The 19,627-nt window shown below is 39.3% G+C and overlaps 1 protein-coding gene across 3 annotated transcripts in view; it reads right to left on the bottom strand.

Annotated features, from left to right (window-relative positions):
- Positions 1 to 19,627, bottom strand: part of INPP5A (inositol polyphosphate-5-phosphatase A) — a 157,875-nt gene that overhangs the window by 41,644 nt on the left and 96,604 nt on the right. For all 3 annotated transcript variants that reach the window (XM_071749726.1, XM_071749725.1, XM_071749724.1), the window contains exon 9: positions 8,002 to 8,086. In XM_071749726.1, coding sequence (XP_071605827.1) covers positions 8,002 to 8,086 — 85 coding nt within the window. The remainder of the gene's footprint in view (positions 1 to 8,001; positions 8,087 to 19,627) is intronic.

The raw sequence follows: 19,627 nt of genomic DNA, 5'->3' as shown, positions 1-19,627 counted from the left end.
AAACATGGGATCCATATGAAAGCCCAACTCTACCCAGGCTAAGCTTTTGCAAGCTTAATGGCTGTACTGCAGCTACACAATGTTCATCTGAAAATATATAAAGAATTAAAAGCACCTGAATTTTCAGGGAAGCTTTAGTTACATGAACAAAAGCAATCCCAAGATAGTATTATAGAAACAGAGAGTGATTTCCATAAAGAGTTATCTAGAATATGCATTTCTTTCCTGTGTCTGTGGAAGTGAGGTTATCCACCCAGAGGTACTATATGCGCCTTGAACAAACCCTGGGCCCTTGTACAGCTTTTTTCCACCTTGGAGAAACAGCCTCCAAGGAGCACAAAAGGGCTGACCTCTACTAGAAAGTGCTATTTAACTGACAGTGTTCATTTATCCCACTGGAACAGCAAGTTACAAAAGTGTTTGGAAAGTCAGTCACAAAGAAGTGGTCCTCTAACTACCCAATGTCATGTTAAAAAAAATAATCAAGGAAACAACAAAAACCAGAAAAAGCCAGATGAAAGATCATAATGACTGTGGAGAAATATCCACTTGGAAAATATACTTTCTCCTTCCACTGCAAGACACCATAAAGAAATATGATAATTTTCAAGGATTTTATTGGCATAGTCTTCACTAATCAAAGGAGAAAAAAAAAATCTATTCTATGATTGTTGAGAATAACAACAGACTGTATAGGTCAAAAATTGACTGACATCACTCTGGACAAGCATTATTGAGACACACAAAGAAGCTGTTGTGCCTTTAAGCTTATGGTACATTGCAATGCAGTAAATGAAAAGCCACTATTATGAGGGGATGTTTATGTCAGTATCTGAAACAGATCTTCTTTTTACTAGGATAATACTGTCTTAAATTGTTAACTGTTTATCAGATAAACAACATGTGATAAAGATCCTATAAAATCTTTTCATAAAATTTGTTCTAACCCTTTAATAGCTTTACATATTAAATTATTATACATTATTGAGCCTTATGAAAGCTTACAATAGCTGTAAATAACATCCTAACACAGCTCTTGTGTAAGCAGTCATGCAAACGATCAGGATTAGATTTTAAATAGCATAAGGATTAGATGCTAGCATTAATCACAGAAGATGATGGATTAGTCACCACAAGAAACTCATACCCCACTCCCTCCCCAACTCTTCACTAAGAAAGTCTTCTAGGCTTCATGTAAGAAGAAACTAATTTGATCTTCATGGTCAGGCTATAGATTTAGATGTTTTACATGGTACAGAATACAGAGAACCTCTATGGTGACATCTTACCAAGACAAAGGTGAGGCCATCTTGAAGATGCAGCACCCACAACCCGTACTCCTCATGGTCCTTCAGACCTTTGGCAAGGATTAGTGAGAAGCAGGAGAATGGCCCCAACTCCATCAACCCATCCCCTAAACTTTTTCAGCCGACAGGTGACACAAACAGCCTTTGGGTAGAGAAGCATTTAAAACAACACTACTGCCTCCTCTTCTCATGGAGGGAGCTTAAAATAAAGCAATTTGCTACAGCTACCCCTGCATCCAGTAAGTCTTAACAGGCACAATCCCTTGCTCTGCTCTCCAGGTCTGAATTTGCCACTCACTCACACATGATGGTTAGCTATTAGTTTGGACAAAATGGCATTTTGACTGACTAATGAAGTTTTGGTTTTTTTCTGCTTTTGTTTTGTTTTTTCTTTTTTTGAGGCAGAGTAACTCAAAAATGAAGTGCTTGGACAATCAACATTTCCTTTAATAATGCACAAACCAGTAAAATATAGTGGAGACCTGCATTCAATCCAAATCTTCTAGAAACTATGTTCTCCACTACCACTGAGCAAGTCTTCCTCAGAAAGATCAAAGAACAGAAGCTGCTTCCCTATTTATTACCCCTTTGCGATAGAAATAACACAGAAAGTACCATGAGGGAGACAGAAGTTGCACATTCTTATTCCAAGTTGCTGAGTAGTTGAGGGCATGTCTTCTGAGCCCTCTTAAAATTAATATTGACGTCTATGCTAAATTGAAGGAAAATGGGGACTTTCAAACCAGCTCTGTTTGCCTGTAAGTTAACCTTAATGTAGAGAGGTCCAAAGAAGCTGGAGGAAAGAGACACAAACTAAAGATCTCTCTGCCTGAGTTTTACATGTATGCCTATGTTATAAGGTTACAATCCAACATAAAATGTGCTGAACAGCAGAGACCCCATTAAAAACCCAGCTCTGGAGAACCTGTATGTTTCTTGGAAGGGGCAATTCAATAACTTGCCAACGAGTAACCATTGAAATGGTTGAATTGGTGAAAATAAGTCATCAAGAATGCGTTTTTTTTGTAATTTTTATGCATGTCTGAGTGGAATGCAATCAAATAGAAATAATGTCAAAATAGATTTATTGAGTGATTATTACATGCTCAGAAACAGGAATGCATCAAAAAAGACGAAAATAAATGGCAGGGGCATGGGCAGAGAAATGAAGGCTACACAACACACTAAAGTTAGGAGGAGTTTGCTGTGTTAGTGGAATTTGGTTGGTTCAATTACCAAATACAGTTGAAAAATTTAGTCTGGAAAGAGCTTGCTCTGGTATGTGTTTGGTTTTTTCAAACCCAAATTGGAGGATTTCTTTGACTAAAGGCTGCACATTTAATCCACTCTTTGTCTAACTACTGGGTTTATTTCTATGAAACATTATAAATATTTTGGATTCTTAAGGCAACTTGACCCAGATCTTGAAAAGCAACATTCATTACATATCTGTAACATGACAAAAAGTTGAAACTCTTGAGATCTCTCTTTTTCTCTCTCTCTATCCCTGAGTGTTACTACTGATAACAGCAGCATCTTTTTGACATATACTGTATCATCAAGGCAGGATGGGATACTGGGGCCATTAGTAATGGAAAAAACAGTAGTGCCTGAACTACTTGAGCAGAGCCAATAAACTTGCCATTGCAATAGGAGTTCCTGTGTATAGTACAGAGGCAAGTATGATCCTGTTCCTTGGTTTTCAGATGGATACCAAACCTTTTTTCTCCATTTTTTCATAAGCAAGAAAAATGTCATTCTATATTGCAGGGTGTATTTTTTGAAAAGACCACTCTAAGCTTCCATCTGACAATGAAAAAAACATATACATATGCCTCTGATATACTGCAATTATGCAGAATGCAAGTGTCCTTTCCCCCCTCTTATTTTGTATCAGCAACAGCTGCCTTTAAAACCCTAGTGCATAATTCACCCATAGATATTACAATATTGTCTCATGGTAGCAACCAGGAATAAACAAAAATTTTTGAAGGAACACATTTTTTCAGCTTCATCTATTTCTTCTAAAATGACACAATTCTTAGGTGATGAAAAAAATATTTCATGTCATCCACCTAGGTGATACTTTGCCTCAGTTGAGTTACGAGTTTCTATACTAGATAAAAGTAGAAACAAAAAAACAGGTGGGTTTACTTTTAAGTATTTATTACACTATGTACTACAATACTCCATTTATTGAACTTACACCTGCTTTTAGGCTGATGACAAGCAAGGGATGAAGGGTTGCTGGGTCCTGACCGAAACCTGCCACAGGTAGAAGACCTGGGGAACTGCCAGGATGTCTGGCAAACCAATCTCAGGGTATGTTTCTTAATAAGTACATCATCAAGCAGAAATTAACCTGCAACCCTATTGGACAGATGAGCATGTTCATCCCAGGAAGGTTGCAGTGGCCACCTGGGATCTGGCCTTAGTCTCTTATTAACTGTATGCCATCGACAATAAAACTGTTCTATGTGCACCTGGATAAGTCTCTTGATCTGGCCAACTTGAGGAAAGCTGCCAAGTCTCCATTCAGGTACCTATGGCTGCTCTGTCAGGAGCTCTCCACATGGGGACAGGCCTCCACAAGACTTCCAGGAGCTGCCCTCTGCCCCTCCACCTCTCCCCGTCACTTGGCCTACTGATGATGTCTGAACAGACCCATCCAAAGTGGACATCTGTCCTCCCCAGCCCAGAGCTCCCTGGTGGGTCCATCCCAAAGTCTGTCCTCACCAGTCCCGAGGTCCCTGCAGGAGGTGCCAGGCAGGTGTGGCAGTGGCTTTGCACTGCTCAGCCAGGCCCTGTGGCGACGGGCGCTGCTGGCACCGCTGTCACCCCGCTGTCACTGCTGTCACCCGTGCCAGCTGAGCCTCCCAGCTGCCACTTGCTGCCGCGCAGGGCACCAAACATAGACTCAGAACAATCACAGCAGCAGAGCCCGGCACATAGTCTGCGTTATTAATTAGTTTAATGACACTCAGCCCGATTAGAAAGCATGAGATAATTGTATTTAATTTGTGTACATTTTGATGACAGCCCAAGCAGTGCCAAATTTGATCAGCGTATCATCTTTTCTGCTCTGCTCTGTAACTGTGTTTGTATTAATTTGCATCTGAAACAGGAGGAGCTGCTGAGCCCGACTGGGAATAGGGCTCCTTTTAGCTTCCGAACAGTGTCATCTTTCACATCGTGGTGCTGTGTGAGGCCTCTCCCTGCTGATAGCAGTGTCATCTTTTCCTGTAGCCACAAATTAAAAGCAGTTTTGCCACCACATGCTACTAGACCCTCTAGGGCCCCAGAGAAGGCTGCTGAAGAACAATTCATTCACTCATCTCTCCCCTTATCCATGATGGAAGTAGAAACAATTGCATCATTTAATTTACTATTGAAACGAGGATATGGCTCATTAGCCCCTTGTTGTTTTGATGATGAATTTAATTAACCTCCTACGAATCTTGCCAATAAGTGTGGCAGCATCAGTATGGGATGGAAGATGTCAAAAAGTCAGCTGCAGAGATGGGCAGCCAGCATTTCTCAAGCTATTTCTGCTGAGAGGAGGGATGAATGCAGAGTTTTGGCCCCAGCAGAAAGCTGAGGAACATACTGAGTTAATAGACTACTGGTGGACCTCTGGGAATCTGAGCTCAGCTTTTACTTAGAATACTGAGGGAAAGAGAGGTAATTGAATAATTCCTAATAGCCACATAGATCTCTAACGCAGAAGTCATTTGTGATCACTGGAAAATAAATAATTGCAATTAACTACACTGTTAAGTAAATATAGAGTCCCTTGGGGAAGCAATCTGAGTGCTTTTATAAGTCTGGATACAATATGAAACTCATCACAATGTCTATGAGAGTAATTTATAATGAACATTTAGCAGGTGACTCAGATGGGTTGCTGCAATTTACATTCATTAATAAAACTGCCCTTATTAGACCTGAAATTTTATGCATTTTAATTTAATAGATCTCTATTACATTTTCATTTTACACATGATTTTGTTTCCAACATTTCCTAGAATCAGTTTAGCTTGTAAAGAAAGTCAAAATCTTTATGAGACAGTGAACTATTTGAGAAGATATAACCAATCCAGGGTCTTATGAACACTTCTAGCTGGAATGAAATGAAAGTTTAACTCACAAATAAAGCAATGTCATTTTTCTTTTTTAAGGTTGGCTTAACATCACTTTACTGAAGAAGGAAGGGAATCCTACCACAGTTTTGCACAAACTGCCTTAAAGAGAACAATATTCCAAAGATACAGAACATGATTGGAAAACACTTTAATGCTTCAGATACCATATTATGCCACCTAGAACTATTGTCACACAGCAGATGGTTCACTTATCCTGCGCTGAGGAATTCAGCAGGACTTAAAAGATCTTATTGCTTGGCTGTGAATTAAATGGACCCAGCTCAGACCTTCAATGTACATGTATAGACACCTGCACGTCATCACCGCTTAGGAAAGACAGCAATGTCTAGTGTGATTTTGGACCGAAAGGCAGAATTACATATGCCCATGGCCACATACACTTACTTCTTAATGCTATGTCAGTATTTTCACTTAAACATTACTAATTTCTCCTGAATGTCCACTTGTCAAAGAAATAATAAATGAAATGTTGTGTTTGTAGTAAGAATGTGCAATTCTTACATGCTCTCTTCCGGATGTATTTAAAGCATCTTCCCCAAATAGTAAGTTTGTTAAAAAATATGTACACACACACACACACACACACACATTTCATTTGACAGGACAGCTAGATGTTTGCTAGTGATGGTTAGCGATAAAATCACCACTGCAAGAAGACAGAAAGAGCCTCATCCTGCCGGATGACCTATTTTTGTTCAGGGCAGCACACCTATTCAGATGAGAAGTTAATTAAGTCTCACATCCACCCACAGCTTGACCACCTCTCTGAGAATCAGGTTTCCCAATCAATGCTAACTGCCTAATTAGCTGTTCATCTTTTTTATGACAACTATTAATGGATCATTGGTTGACTGGGGTTTGCCAAGATCCTAGTTACTGCCCAAGACACAGGACTCTGCAATGAAAAAAGTTCAACTTAAAATATTTCTTCAGACCAACTTAAAATATTTCTTCAGACCAAGCAAGATCTAAATCAACTACTTATACAGAGCTGTTCAGCAGCTTTTTTTTTTTTTTTTTAACAAAAGATGCTCAACTTAGAGAGAGATGTCACACAGGAAGATGTCCATGTTTTGTGACAAACACATCAAGCAGAACCATGGAGTACTCCTTCAACTTCTGCTGGCACAAGCACACTTCATAAGAAGGTATGATGCCACCACTGTAATTTTCAAAATGAAACACCATATTGTGCCAAGACTGTATGATCACATGAAAATTATGTAATTCACCCTGGCATCAGCAATATGGCAGGAGATAAGTCACGCTAGAATGAAGTTGCTTCTATTTTACTAGATAATATAAAGTCAAATGGCCAGAGGTGGGAGAGAAGCATGATACAGTTGAATGATAGAGCTAGATATGCAGCTTCTTAATGGGTAGTTATTACGTATTAAAAAACATTTTACCAGCAATTCCAGTTATGACTTATCAAACGGCTGCTTGGCAGAAGTCTGGAGTTGATATCTTGGTTGAATGCAATCCATTAAGTAAACAGGGTAAATGTATGAGCATGGGGTCTCAGGAAAGCAGATTTTATTAGCAAGGCAATCAATGGGACTTTAGACTAAGGTTCCCATAAAATGTTTATTAAATTATATATTAGTGATTTATTGTCTATTAATTATGAATTAATAAGCACAACATTTTTGGCACCTGATTTAGCACACACCACCTCAGTGCCTGGACTCTACATCTGAAACAGCTCCCAAATTCTCCCTTTCAATGGCTTAACTGAGAAATCCTCCATGAGAAATCCTTAACTGAGAAATAGACTCCATTCTTTGTGCTTGGTATAAGCACAGTCTACATTTCCACAACACATGTACTGCTCATAGCACCTTAATGTTCAAGTGTTCAGCATATTGTGGTCTCAAGAGGGAACTCAAAAGGTCAACAAGAATAGCAGAGATAAATTCAGTAATTTATACAACGATGACAGGTCAATGGATTAACCCTCTAAATTCCTAGTATTAACCACATTGCTGAACAGCCAAAAGAACGGTTAGTATCAGCAGTTTGTACAGGCACACATTCAAATATTTAAATACTAGCAGGGACCACGACATTCTCCTATATTAGCAGAGGCTAACCCTTTAGCTGGTCCAACCCACTCATGTGCTCATACACACCAACGTTAACTGACACTGGTAAAGCATTTCTAAGGTGAAAAGTCCTGCAACAGGACTAAGAATCATCTGTACTGCTGCCTGTTGTGCAGCTCAATCAAGGTTCATCTTCTACAGTTAGAGACATTATTTTCTGAGAAATGGTTCAGTGGCTCAAACTCTGCCATCCACTGGCATCTACAGCTGATGCTCACTTTACACAAGTCATCTTGTTTTAATTGCTTCAGCAGATTCACAACAATAATTCCTAGTTACCTGTCAGATGATCCCATTAAAAGTAATCTAAGTCTCACATCATTATTAAGCTTAGTTCTTTTAGTAACTTTTAGCTTCTCCACAGGAAAAGATATTTGAGAAATAAAAACTGATAGGGTACGCAAGAAAAGAAAAAAAAAGTCTTACCTCTACTACTGCTTTGGCATCCAGTCTAAAGTTAAAATCTCCAAAGACAAAATACGAAACTTTCTCAAACCGCTGATCTATTATTCTGGAAAAAAAACCAAAGTAAACCCGTCATTCAGCTTTACATATATGCGAGCATGCACAAATACACAGATCTTATCTTCTGAGCACAATCTCAGAAATAATTATGAGAATTATCAAAACTACCAGCTTATACTGAAACAATATATTAACCATGGTTTTGGGCTGATTTTCTAACTATGATTTTTGGCTAAACTTTAATCATCACAACTGACAAAGACTGACCAATGAGGTTTTACTGCATCAATAACAGTTCTCTGGGAGACAATTCTCTTTTCTGTTTAAAGCAGATTTTTACTGAAGTTGCAGTCAACATCTAAATGGTGGTATTTCCAGACATGGAACAAGGCTTTTCTCAAGCCTTTTTTCAGTACAAAAAGGAGAACAAGGCATTCATGTTCATCTGTCAAATCCTGTGCTATTAAAAACTGTTATTATATTATTAGCTTATCCATTATTAACAGCGACTGTCTGGTACTCCTAACAATGTGCAATTTTACATGCTTCCAGAGATCTTGGTATTTGGAAATCCACTGATTCAGACATAACTTCAAAACAGGAATCAATACAATTAAGCTCCTATCAGAAGCTGAGGAATGTATGAAATACCTCAAATACAGCTGCTACAGATACAAAGAAGATACACAGACAAAATGTGCAAAAAACTGCAATGGTTTATGAGATATACAATATACAAGAAATAAGGAACAAGTGCAAGGCAATACACAGTGTAACTTCTGGGACTATAGAAATATGTTGGTGTTACGATGCCAGAAACCCCAGCCAAGCCAGAGGCAGGGACCCTGCAGACAGGTGAAGGATTATAAAGTAATGCATAGTAATCAGGCTGCCTGGAACAATACTGCCCAGCAAGGAGGCTTTCCTTTCAAATGGCTTTGAAAGTTTTAATACATTACATCTATTTAAACTTTTCAAAGCTGTAGAGATGCAACATTTACAGTGAGATACTGCATTTCCTCTTAAAAACACCTCACATTTTTAGTCAACGGTAATCTATTACACATGGAATATTATTCTATTGAAAAATTTATGTGTCTTGGACCTAAGGTAGTGATCATTTGAAGCAAAATCTTTTGCAGAGACTTATACTTTTCTGGTATGAAAATCTCCAATCCTCCATTCAGCTGACAAATTATTGCAGGTACTGTTAATAAATACTGCCTACTGTCAGCTCCCAGCAAGGACTGAGAAAAACCTGTCACTCTTGACCTGTACATAACATTAGTTTGATTAGTGCCCTTGTGTCACGTTAAAGGAAAATGAGAACTTAAAAGTTAAACCATGTACATTACCACAATTTGCTAACACTGTATATTGCAAAATCTGGTATGCAACGTATACTTAAAAAAACTGATTTTGCTTTGCCAACTTTCCTGATTCATATCTTAGTTTTGGCTTCGCTCATTGCCATTTACTGCTGACAAAGAAATGACAGATATTGCAGGAATGACATCAAGGTCTAGAGAAGGCCTCTTAAAACAAATTGGTATTACAAGAATGATGCCTGTGATTGTATTATTATGCAAAGATGGATTTTCCAAATAAACAGACTGCTCCAAAAATAGCTGGTTAAAATGTCTCCTAACCAATGAACAAACCAGCTGATTAGTCTGCTTCTGTCTGAATAATTAAAATTTAGCCATTTCATAGTCTTGTACATTATCTGATTTAAACATGATTTGCATAAAAATCAGTGTCAGCTTTAAAACTCATACTTTTAACCAGCTGCTCCCCGTGTAGTTACTCTTGCTAGGTCTTGTAGAAAGTCTCACTAAAGACTGAATTAAGTGCTGAATCAAGGGTGTAAGCGCTTCGGATGTATCTCCTTTTCACAGGTGGTAAAATTTAGGTGTACAGTAAAACTACCAACTGTGGTACAGCAAAAGATATACACATATCTACACTTATTAAATGATCTGGAATTCCTTACATTAAAATATGCTGTGTCTCAATATATGCATGTAACCTACTGTCCTAGACAGTGGAATTTATGAGTCCAGGAGTTCCCAAAACTTAGAATGATTTCAGGACTTCAGTACTCTGACAGCTCTATATTGAAATACTTACTGATGCCCATAATCCCACGGCACAAGAACTAACCTTCTTGATTGTGCTTTTAGACTCAGGCTCCAAGTCAGCACAGGGGAAGGCAATAAAGAAGAGTAGAGTAGTATTTCCTCTTCCAGGAACATGAAGGGAAGCATCCAGCACTGGGGTGGACTCAGTCAGAAACCATGTCCTGCAAAACGCTGCAAGCCTCACCAAGACCAAGGACTCATCCGGGTGCTAGGACTGCACCACTGAACAACAAGGAGCCTCTGAGGTTCTGAGCTATGATGTGAAGAGTTTTAGTTTGAACCAGACTGGCCTGTGGGCAGCTGCACATTGCCTGCTCAGACCTGGAGACATGCAACAGGCAAACCCAAGAGAAATAAACAAATGCCACGGTGGAAGCAAATACTGAGGGCTTCGGTCTCGGCGCCTAGGATGTGTCACATCATTTTGAAATACAGACCCTTCCATCTGGGTGGCAGTGTCAGTTACATGGATTTTAACAGGTAAGATTTTTCAAAGCCATTAGGAGACATGGATGCCATATTCCTACCAATACTAAAGCAAGGAGGCAGAGGTTCATCTGCTCCTCAATACTGTTGGAAATCTGTGTCTAATTATTAATTTTAGTCTCTACAGAGAATACCAAAAAGAAATGTTGGATATGATCCTAAAATGAACAATTCCATGTTACTGGAATCACTGAAATCCTTTTGCAATTTATTTTACGTTGAAGTACTCATTATAGTAGTTACAGCTAAGGATACTTCATGAAACACATTCTCTTTTATTAAAACTACATGGCGTAACGTACTGAGATTTCAGAGCACTGAAATTCAGCCAGAAAACAACAGGACAATCAGAAACATGACTGACTTTCCCTTACTTTCATACTTTCCCCCCTCCCATACTGCTGCAAGACAGAAGACAAGGAGGAAGCTAAATATCAGCTATTTGGTCATGGAAGAGAGCAGCTGAACATGATTCAGTGTGACAAGAGGCACTGTGATTTGGCTAAACCATTTCTCAGGGCACTTTGTAAGGAGGATCAGCAGCATTATTCCTTTAATAGCCATGTCTAATGCAATAGCCAGCTGGGTTTTGTCCCAGACCAAGGTATCAGCATCAGGTCAGAAGGTAACATTCTGTTTACACGATTATTTCCTAAAGCACTTATCTTCTCCTCGGTGTGAAAGTTGACTTTTCTGTTTGTAAGGAGGCCTAAAGAATTGAGGGAATGGGAAAAATTAGCTACACTGAGCTGGAGCTGAATGGCATTAAGTGGGAGGTCTGAGGAGGGCTGCTGCAGCGCTCAGCAGGACACCTTATTAGCAGCGTCATCACAGTTCATTCAGGCAAGACATACCAGTGTCACCAGCATTCCCACACAAAGACAAAGTTCTTCACACAGTCTATAAACATGCCTCCCTGGCCAATTCATCCTAACTTGACACTGCTTGAGGTTTTTTTGGGTTTGCTTTTCATTTTTAAGCACAACAATAACATAACAAAACAAAAAACTTGCAGCTCTACCAAGCAGGCTGAATCAGGGAGAAGGAGGAAGAAACAATCCAATGGTCAAACCATATTTTATTCAGTGTGCAAATTTTTCATAATAACTAAATGTGTTTAACCTAAATGATAGCTAATATGAGCACTTCTGTATTTCTTGTAGAACTTCTGGGGTAAGATACTCTCTTTCCACAACCTCTTTGGTTTTTGCACATTCTCGGTACAGAGGAATTAAAGGCACAAGAACAGCTTTTACTGAGAAAATGTGACTCCTATATAAAATGTCCTTTCCAAAGTAAAGGATTATGAAAATCACAACTAACCATGCACAGAGGAGATGACAGCTCAGTCTGCGTGCAGCAATAATTTTTCATGAACTGCTAATCCTGTTTACTACTGACCAAAGCAGAGCTTTGAACCACAGGTTCTGTTTTCACCTGACTCTACGAAAACAACAACGGCCTTTGCATGTGATGGCAAAACCTATTCACATGCCAGCCCACCAGCGCAGTGCTCTGGAAACACCAGCGAGATGGAGCGTGGATCCCCTGCCCACCTCCACAGCAGGTGTCATGGAGCTTGGGTTATCGAAAGGCTACCAGCATTGTGACAAAGGCCACCAACACTGTGACAAAGGCCACTGGGCCTGCAGCATTGCTGCCCAGTGTTCACCAGCTCCGTGGCACGCCCCAGCCAGACCCCGCACGAGCAGGCTGTGCTGTGGTGGCCACACCATACAAAGGGCTCACTCAGCTAACACCTTCTGGACAAGAGGGCATCTTAGCCCAAAGAGGAATGTATAGAAATGGAGGGAGAAAAAATATCAGGAAGTGACTTGAACACCCTGTGGGTGGGAGCCACGAGCTAGTGTGGAGGCAGCAGGTGACCCATGGATACGGAGGTTATACACACTTTGTTTTCCACAGATCTACAACCTCAGAGGTATTAACAACTCCTGCAGTGACTTCTGGTGGAAAGTCAAGGAACGACGACAGTGAAACCTGTCTTCTGCCACAGCCATGTCAAGGAACTGAACATCGAGAAGATGGAAATACTAGATTATGGCTCAGACAAAACACAACACAGGATTTCTGAGTGGCCTTTCAGATTTCTGCCCCTCCTATCCTCATTACTACTTCCCTTTTAAGTAGTAGTCAAAGAGAACTGCTGGGACACCTGCACCTTGAGAGCTGGTTGGTGGGGTATCTATGGCCAGCAGAGTCGTCAGAGGAAGGTTTGGAAGCGAGTACTGTCACCTCTGGTGCACACTGCCTCCCCCTGCAGCAGCCAGCACTCAGCCCACACCTCTGCATTCCCAGACACACCCTGAGGAGCAAATTCCAGAGAAAACACCCATCAATTCTGAATACAAGTTACCTGGTGTCTGTCTAAGCGTGCTTCAGAAGATGTGATGTAAGTGCCTTCATTGGCATGCCTAAGGTGTTGCAGCACCGTCATTAGAAAGATAAAGTTTATCATATTTTTGTGGCTTGTTCTTTCCGATATAATAGCTAAAACCTATTAATAACACCAAAACATCTCAAAAGGTCAAGCAGCACACAGCAAGATAAAGGGAATTGTCAAGAAGCTTAGGCAATCATCTGAGCACTTAAGACATTTGCCAGAGCTGTTTAACTAATATGTGATGTTCACTTTTAATTTCAATATAGTGCCATTTGGGCAAAAATGTTGTATTTTTAAATTAATTACAATGTCAGCAGCTATTAAGATTAAAAGAAAGACCACATCAATAATAAATACTTAATCCAAAGGAAGGATTACAAGAAGAGCAATAATAATCAATTTTTAGATCTGGAAAATTGTGACTTTTTCCTCACTTGACTGGTATTTTCATTATATTGACAAAAACATGATCCTACCTGACACTGACATTTGCCTAATGAAATAGCAGCCATGTATAATGATGTAAGTACTTGTCAATTTTGCTACAAGGGAATACAGTGCTATGGCACTGGTGCTGTGTTACAAAGAACTGTTTTTGCTCTTCATCTTATGTAAGAGAAAACGACAAGAAGAAACCAGTGAAACTGCATATCTTTTAAAATCTTCTTTTACTTTATCATGGAAGATTAAAACTCTCCCATGTAATTTCTGGGACTCCTGAGTGTCGGTAACACTTGGTCATAAGCAGGCAGCAGGTAACTGCCATAGCTTAATGTGCACAAAGACTGAGATGCTGCAATTCTTCCTTACTGTTCTATAGGGCCTGGATGTGATGGAGTAAAGCAAAACTCCTATATTCTCTTTGTGTTAAATGTTCAAATAGCAAGCCAAAAAAATAACCAGAATACACAGCAATGGGATAATGATCCGTTAGCTCATCAAGGTTGGGAAAAGTATTTTTGGTGACAAATCTAGAAAAATTCAGATCAGAGGCACTGTATGTCCTAAACAGCCCACCAGTGGGAATAGTGACAGAACGGTTAAGAGATGTTGCAGGATTTGTATCCTGACAGACTTACAACTAATGTCTCTCCCAGCCTGACCTGCGCATGCTGAGAAGGCAAAAACCTCTCACAGGGGAAGGTGAGAGGACACTGTCCATGCCACCGAGCTGCTAGCCACAGCAACCCACATGCTCCTTGTCACCTGCCCAGTGAGACAGCGAAGCTCAGGGGGACTGTGAATTGAAAAGAAAACCACCCACTTCAAGAAAAGAATTACTCGAAACATAGAGAGAACTTCCTTCACAAAGGATTAAAAACCACCTGATGTTGAGAAAAGCTAACCAGAAAGAAATCTTACATACTTGTTAGCTTGGGCAATATCCCTTTGAAAATCACACTACAGCTACCAGAGGAAACAAACCAGGCGCAACATGATAGAAACATTTGAAATGCTAAAGAGAAGGGAAAACCTTGTCTTTCAAAGGAGCACACTGATTAAAAAAAATGAGAGCTGTCAACATCAGGTTTGAGTAAAGAGAATTTTCGTGGGTCTAGAGATAGCAGGACCATTTCCTTTGTTGGAGTGAGAACTGAACCATCACAGTTGCATCTCAAACCCGACCCCAATGGAAGAAAGATAAGGAAGCTTTCAAGAAAGGTGGTGCAGTCACAGCTATTTACCTGTCAGTCCACGAAGAACATCCACCAAGTCCACCTACAACAACTAATTCAGCACCTGTACGGACAGATAGACAAGCAGCCAAAAATGCTGCAATGTGCAACTAGGGATTTACCTGTTAGGGAGAGCCTGTATCTTTCCAGCACACAGAATACAAGACTCAAGACAACAACCTCTCCCATAGTGATTCTATTTTCCTATGGGAGTAGAGACGTTGCAAGATGGTTAATCCATCTGGTGTCCACAGACTTGAATGGAAGCAGAACAGACCTCCTTCAACCATGTCATGTTTTATAACTATCAGCTCATAGCATCATTTTACAGTGAGCACTGTAAATAAAATCACAATAGCAATTTGTTTTCATTTCTCTGCAAATGAATAAGAATTGGATCAACAGCCCATATAGATTCTTTTTAATTGAATCATAGCTACCCTGGAAGATTGTATGGTTATACGATAGAACATTTCAAAAGACACAGACCACAATGAATGCTGATGTGAGTGTCACCCTTAGCCAGACACTAATGACTGTTCTTTATCCAGCCTCAGACTTTCTAAGGAACAAATTACAGTGAAAAGAGAAAAACTACTCAATAAGAACATGATGCACTCTTGTGCATTCTCATATAAAGTCATTTTCAGAGCATAATCAAGCAGGTAACAATTTATTTGTAGACATTTCTTTTTAAAGAGGCATTCTCTCTTTTCTTCAATTGTATGTGTTTAATTACACAAGTTCTCCTGGGAGTGATATTTTCTTTTACAATACATTGGATGCAGGCTGCAGCTCCATCAGTTATACTCCACTAGAATGACACAGTAGGCAATGGAGGCAGCTCCAGGAAAATCTATTAGTGGAAAATGGGTAAAAAGAAGTAAAGTCCTTCTGAAGGATGAGGTGGAGGCTCAGTGATCTACCAAGTGTCCCCAGATCTCAAGCAGACCTGGCAATCCCTTACTGCCATCCACACTGCAGGACAGTCAGTTTGCCTTTGTGAAACCCCCCTCCAGGAGACCTCGTTTTTCAGCATTTCTTCTGAAAGAGCCTTAATTATGTCAAAAATCTGAAGAGTGACTCTGTGAATCCATGGTATTTTTATTAAGTGACACCTTTCTGTGTGACACCTGTAAGCTCTGGATTTTGGACTGCTGATTCTCCAGTTCAGCAGCTTCCAAACCTGCTTTTGTTTACACAGATTTCTTTTTATCAGGAGAAAAAACCAAGCAGATCATTAATTTACAATTTGAGTAACAACTGGCACAGATCTATTAACCTGCTTAGTTATTAATTATTAAAAAATGATGCTGAAAATAACAAAATAAGGGCAAAATTAATGACCAGAATATCAGAAATTATCATTCACATATTATGGAAATTCATCTATTGTGTCCTTAAAATTACAATCAAGTATATTTTCCCTCACAGCACATACAAGTTTAAAATTATTTTTCTGCTAAAAATATAACCTAGATAAAATTTTTAATGTGTTTGTGTAAACATAAGAATTAATTTTTTGACAATTGCATCAAACATGCAAAACTTGAGCCATCAGAAAAACAAGAACATGGAGAAAGTGTCTTTGACTGTATTTGACAGGTTGAAAGTAACAAGACAATTTTGCTGGATTTACTCTTTAAAGAGCATATTATACAAACACACTAATTTTGAGAGCACTTAACCTTAGTTAAAGGGGGGATGACTGAATATTAATGAGTCTCAGGGTGTTTAATGAAAGGCTGTCTTTTTGAATGTGATCTAGGGTTTTAAAGCTTCGTTAGAAGACATTTGGATGAAAGTTTATTTGCCCTGTGAGTGCATTCCATCTGAATTCAGAGAAATTTCACTAAATGTTTGAAGTCGAAGAGTGAGTTTTCACTTGATGTTAAAATTACTGTTACAAAAATATAAATAAATTTTTTTTAAAATCCCAACCCCCCCCCCCTCCAAGCCAAGCTACTCCTAGGATCTTCTCAAATGACCCAGATCTTTAGAGTGATGTTTTCCTTTGCCTAGAAACTAAGTGGCTTTTCTTTTGCTCATTCAGCTGCTAGTTCTGGGAAAAGCCCAAAGAGAAACATTTAGATTGGAGGGGTCTTTGAGAAGATGTGACAGTTGACTGATGAGCATCCATAAAATGACAAAGAATAGTTGTGTGGAGCCGGTGCATCACATCGCCTCTCCCTGGGAAACTAATTGCTCTGAATTGTTAATAGTAACATTATTTTTCTGGCAATCATTTCTTTTGAATACCCAAAATGAGCATGAAACAGCTCCTTTGACCGGACATAAAAGTTAAATGTCCCAATGTTGATCAAATTAACTTCAGCTATGTGACAATGGACTATATTTGTGAGAAAATAATGAAGGGCACAAAGGGGAGCTTTATGCCAAGATTTCACAGTTGTAATGTAAAAATGTTTCTGTTGAACTAGGCCAGGGAACATTTCAATAGGAAAACAGAAGAGCACTGTCACTTTCTGTAAAAAAAACTACATGCATTTCATGGATCTCAATGCTCTAGATAATTTCAGGAAGTTTAAATGGCTGGCACTCCAAGAGCCACAGTATCAGGCTAACATCTCACGTCCATGTCCTTTGCAAACTCTCTTTTGATACTTTTAAACAACCTTGTCATACAGCTGCTACTCAGTCCCTTGCTGGCCTATGAAATTCAGCACTTTTCCCTAGCCAGGTCTAAAAAGCATGACTAATATGCCAATATGATTAATTAATAAGAAATCTGCACAAGTAATGAAAAGCACTACATTAAGTATGAACTATATTTTCTTTATTATACTCATGTGTAGCCAAAACCCTTAAAAACTACAAAAATGCAAGTATAAGGCAAATAGGGCTAATTGTTCATGGGAGTTATCCGAAATGGGCCTGTAATGATTTTTTTTTCCTCCCATAAAATATAAAGCGGGTGCTCTTATTCTCATTTGTAAAGCCAGTTCAATTTTGACTCTGTGTCTATGTGGAATAACATAACTGACTTATTACCCACCTCAATTTTCTACATACGAACTGTACATGCGTTTGTAAATATATAGGCCACTATTTACTATTACTGTTTGCAATTCCAGCTTGCTTAAAGAGTCTATTTTAACACCATATTTTCTTTGTATTTGCTAAATGTCAGATGCTAAAAAACAATCTGGCACAGCATGTAACTGCTATGTCTCTTTAAAAGGATAACCTCACTATATAATTAATTTTAAATTAATTATATTAAGGTTATTAAGGTTTAACCCTGACTGTAAGATTAAACCTTTCTATTCCCAAAACATGTTATTATGATTATTAATAGATTCCTTCAGGAGAAAACTTTTACTGACAACTTTTAATGATGCACTTGACACCTTTTTCCATTTTTTCCTCCTCTAACTCCTCCCCTTCTCAGTAATTTGGAGATGTTGAGCAGCTTTGTGCCTGTGTGCGAAACCCTCTAGTTAAAATAATTTTGGTGAAAAAAAACTTCCCTGATGATTTTAACAGTCAAGCTAATTCATTTGAGTTCTATTTACAGCCTCTTGTCTTCCTTTTGTATTTCAAAGTCCTGCGATAGCTTTTCCCTTACACGAAAAGGCTGTACTTAATTCATGTTTATGAAGATGCAGCGTGAAAGAGAACTGGGCTTTCACTTACTCCCACAGTGACCTAAATCAACTGTGAGAAGGTGTTTCTGTTTCATTCAGTGAAGGTTTAGCTCATTAAACTGTTTTCCTTCTCAGTATTGTTCACTGGGTTTGAACTTTGGTGCCGTTAAATGCTCTTTAGCAGTTTAAAGGCTTTAAAGGAAAAGACTTATCAGTCTCCATTTTTAACAGCACTAAATCTGCATTATTAGTTCATGCAGATAAGGGGATTTAAAAGCTCAGCTTGAAACCTCTCTCTTCTGTATTTATCTGACACTGCATAGTTCCAGTAGCTCAGCTGGAAATGTAGATCTATGAAGCTTTAAAGAGAGATTAAAGCCAAGAAAAGAAGTACTTTTCCCCCAATAGCCGCTCTCACTTTCCCTTTTCCTACTGTCTGAAGGAGTGATGGCAGACAATGGTCAAAGATGGTTCCCAAAACCCTCTGAATGGGGACACTGTTGGTGGTAGCATTCATTCAAAGTGAGCTTCAGTGTATTGTCCTCCCCAATCAGCAGATCAGAATAGAGTTTGCTGGTGGCTGCCAAAAGGTTAGCAGTGCCGATGAAAGGGGTTTCCCATTATTCACTGCTCCTACAGAACTCCCCTTTTGTGCCAGTCAGCCCATCATTTCACTGTGGAGGTCCGGATCTGCGGCTGGCTGCTCCCTCAAAATGAGCAATTCATCTGAAAGCCAGCTCCCAGTAGCAGTGTGCAACCTAAAATTGAAGGGCTTCTTTTTTAAGGACAGGGGAGTTGGGGCAGTTTTCGGCAGTGTCACATTTTAATGATATACCATCATGACATCTCTGACCCACCGCTGACACTAATACTGCAGTCTTATTACCTTACCCTTGCCAGGACATCGTGGGAGGTCCAAAGCCAAAATTAGCTAATGAAGCACACTGTATGCTGTAAACAAGCATGCAATAAATAATACAAAAGGTTTATACAGGTCTGCTAAAGTTCCCTGATGCAAAGCATGAGAAAAGAAGAGGATATCAATGGAGCCAAGAAAATATGAAATTAAACCAGGCCTTTCACACACTGATGTATGCAACAGAACTCAAAAATTGGGGTCTCAAATAGCACTGAGAGTAGACGCTGATCTCACTGCATCTCTGCCCTCAAAATGAAACATCTTTTGATAAGCACTCCATGCCACCCATATGTTAACCTTCCAAGTGCCTCCAGTCTTCTCTGATGATTTCAAGAGCTTTTAGAACTGATACA

Source organism: Heliangelus exortis, chromosome 7 (assembly GCF_036169615.1).
Source record: "Heliangelus exortis chromosome 7, bHelExo1.hap1, whole genome shotgun sequence".
Taxonomy (NCBI): Eukaryota; Metazoa; Chordata; class Aves; order Apodiformes; family Trochilidae; genus Heliangelus; species Heliangelus exortis.
The sequence above is the reverse complement of the archived record's forward strand: the minus strand, read 5'-3'. Positions and strand labels throughout refer to the sequence as shown.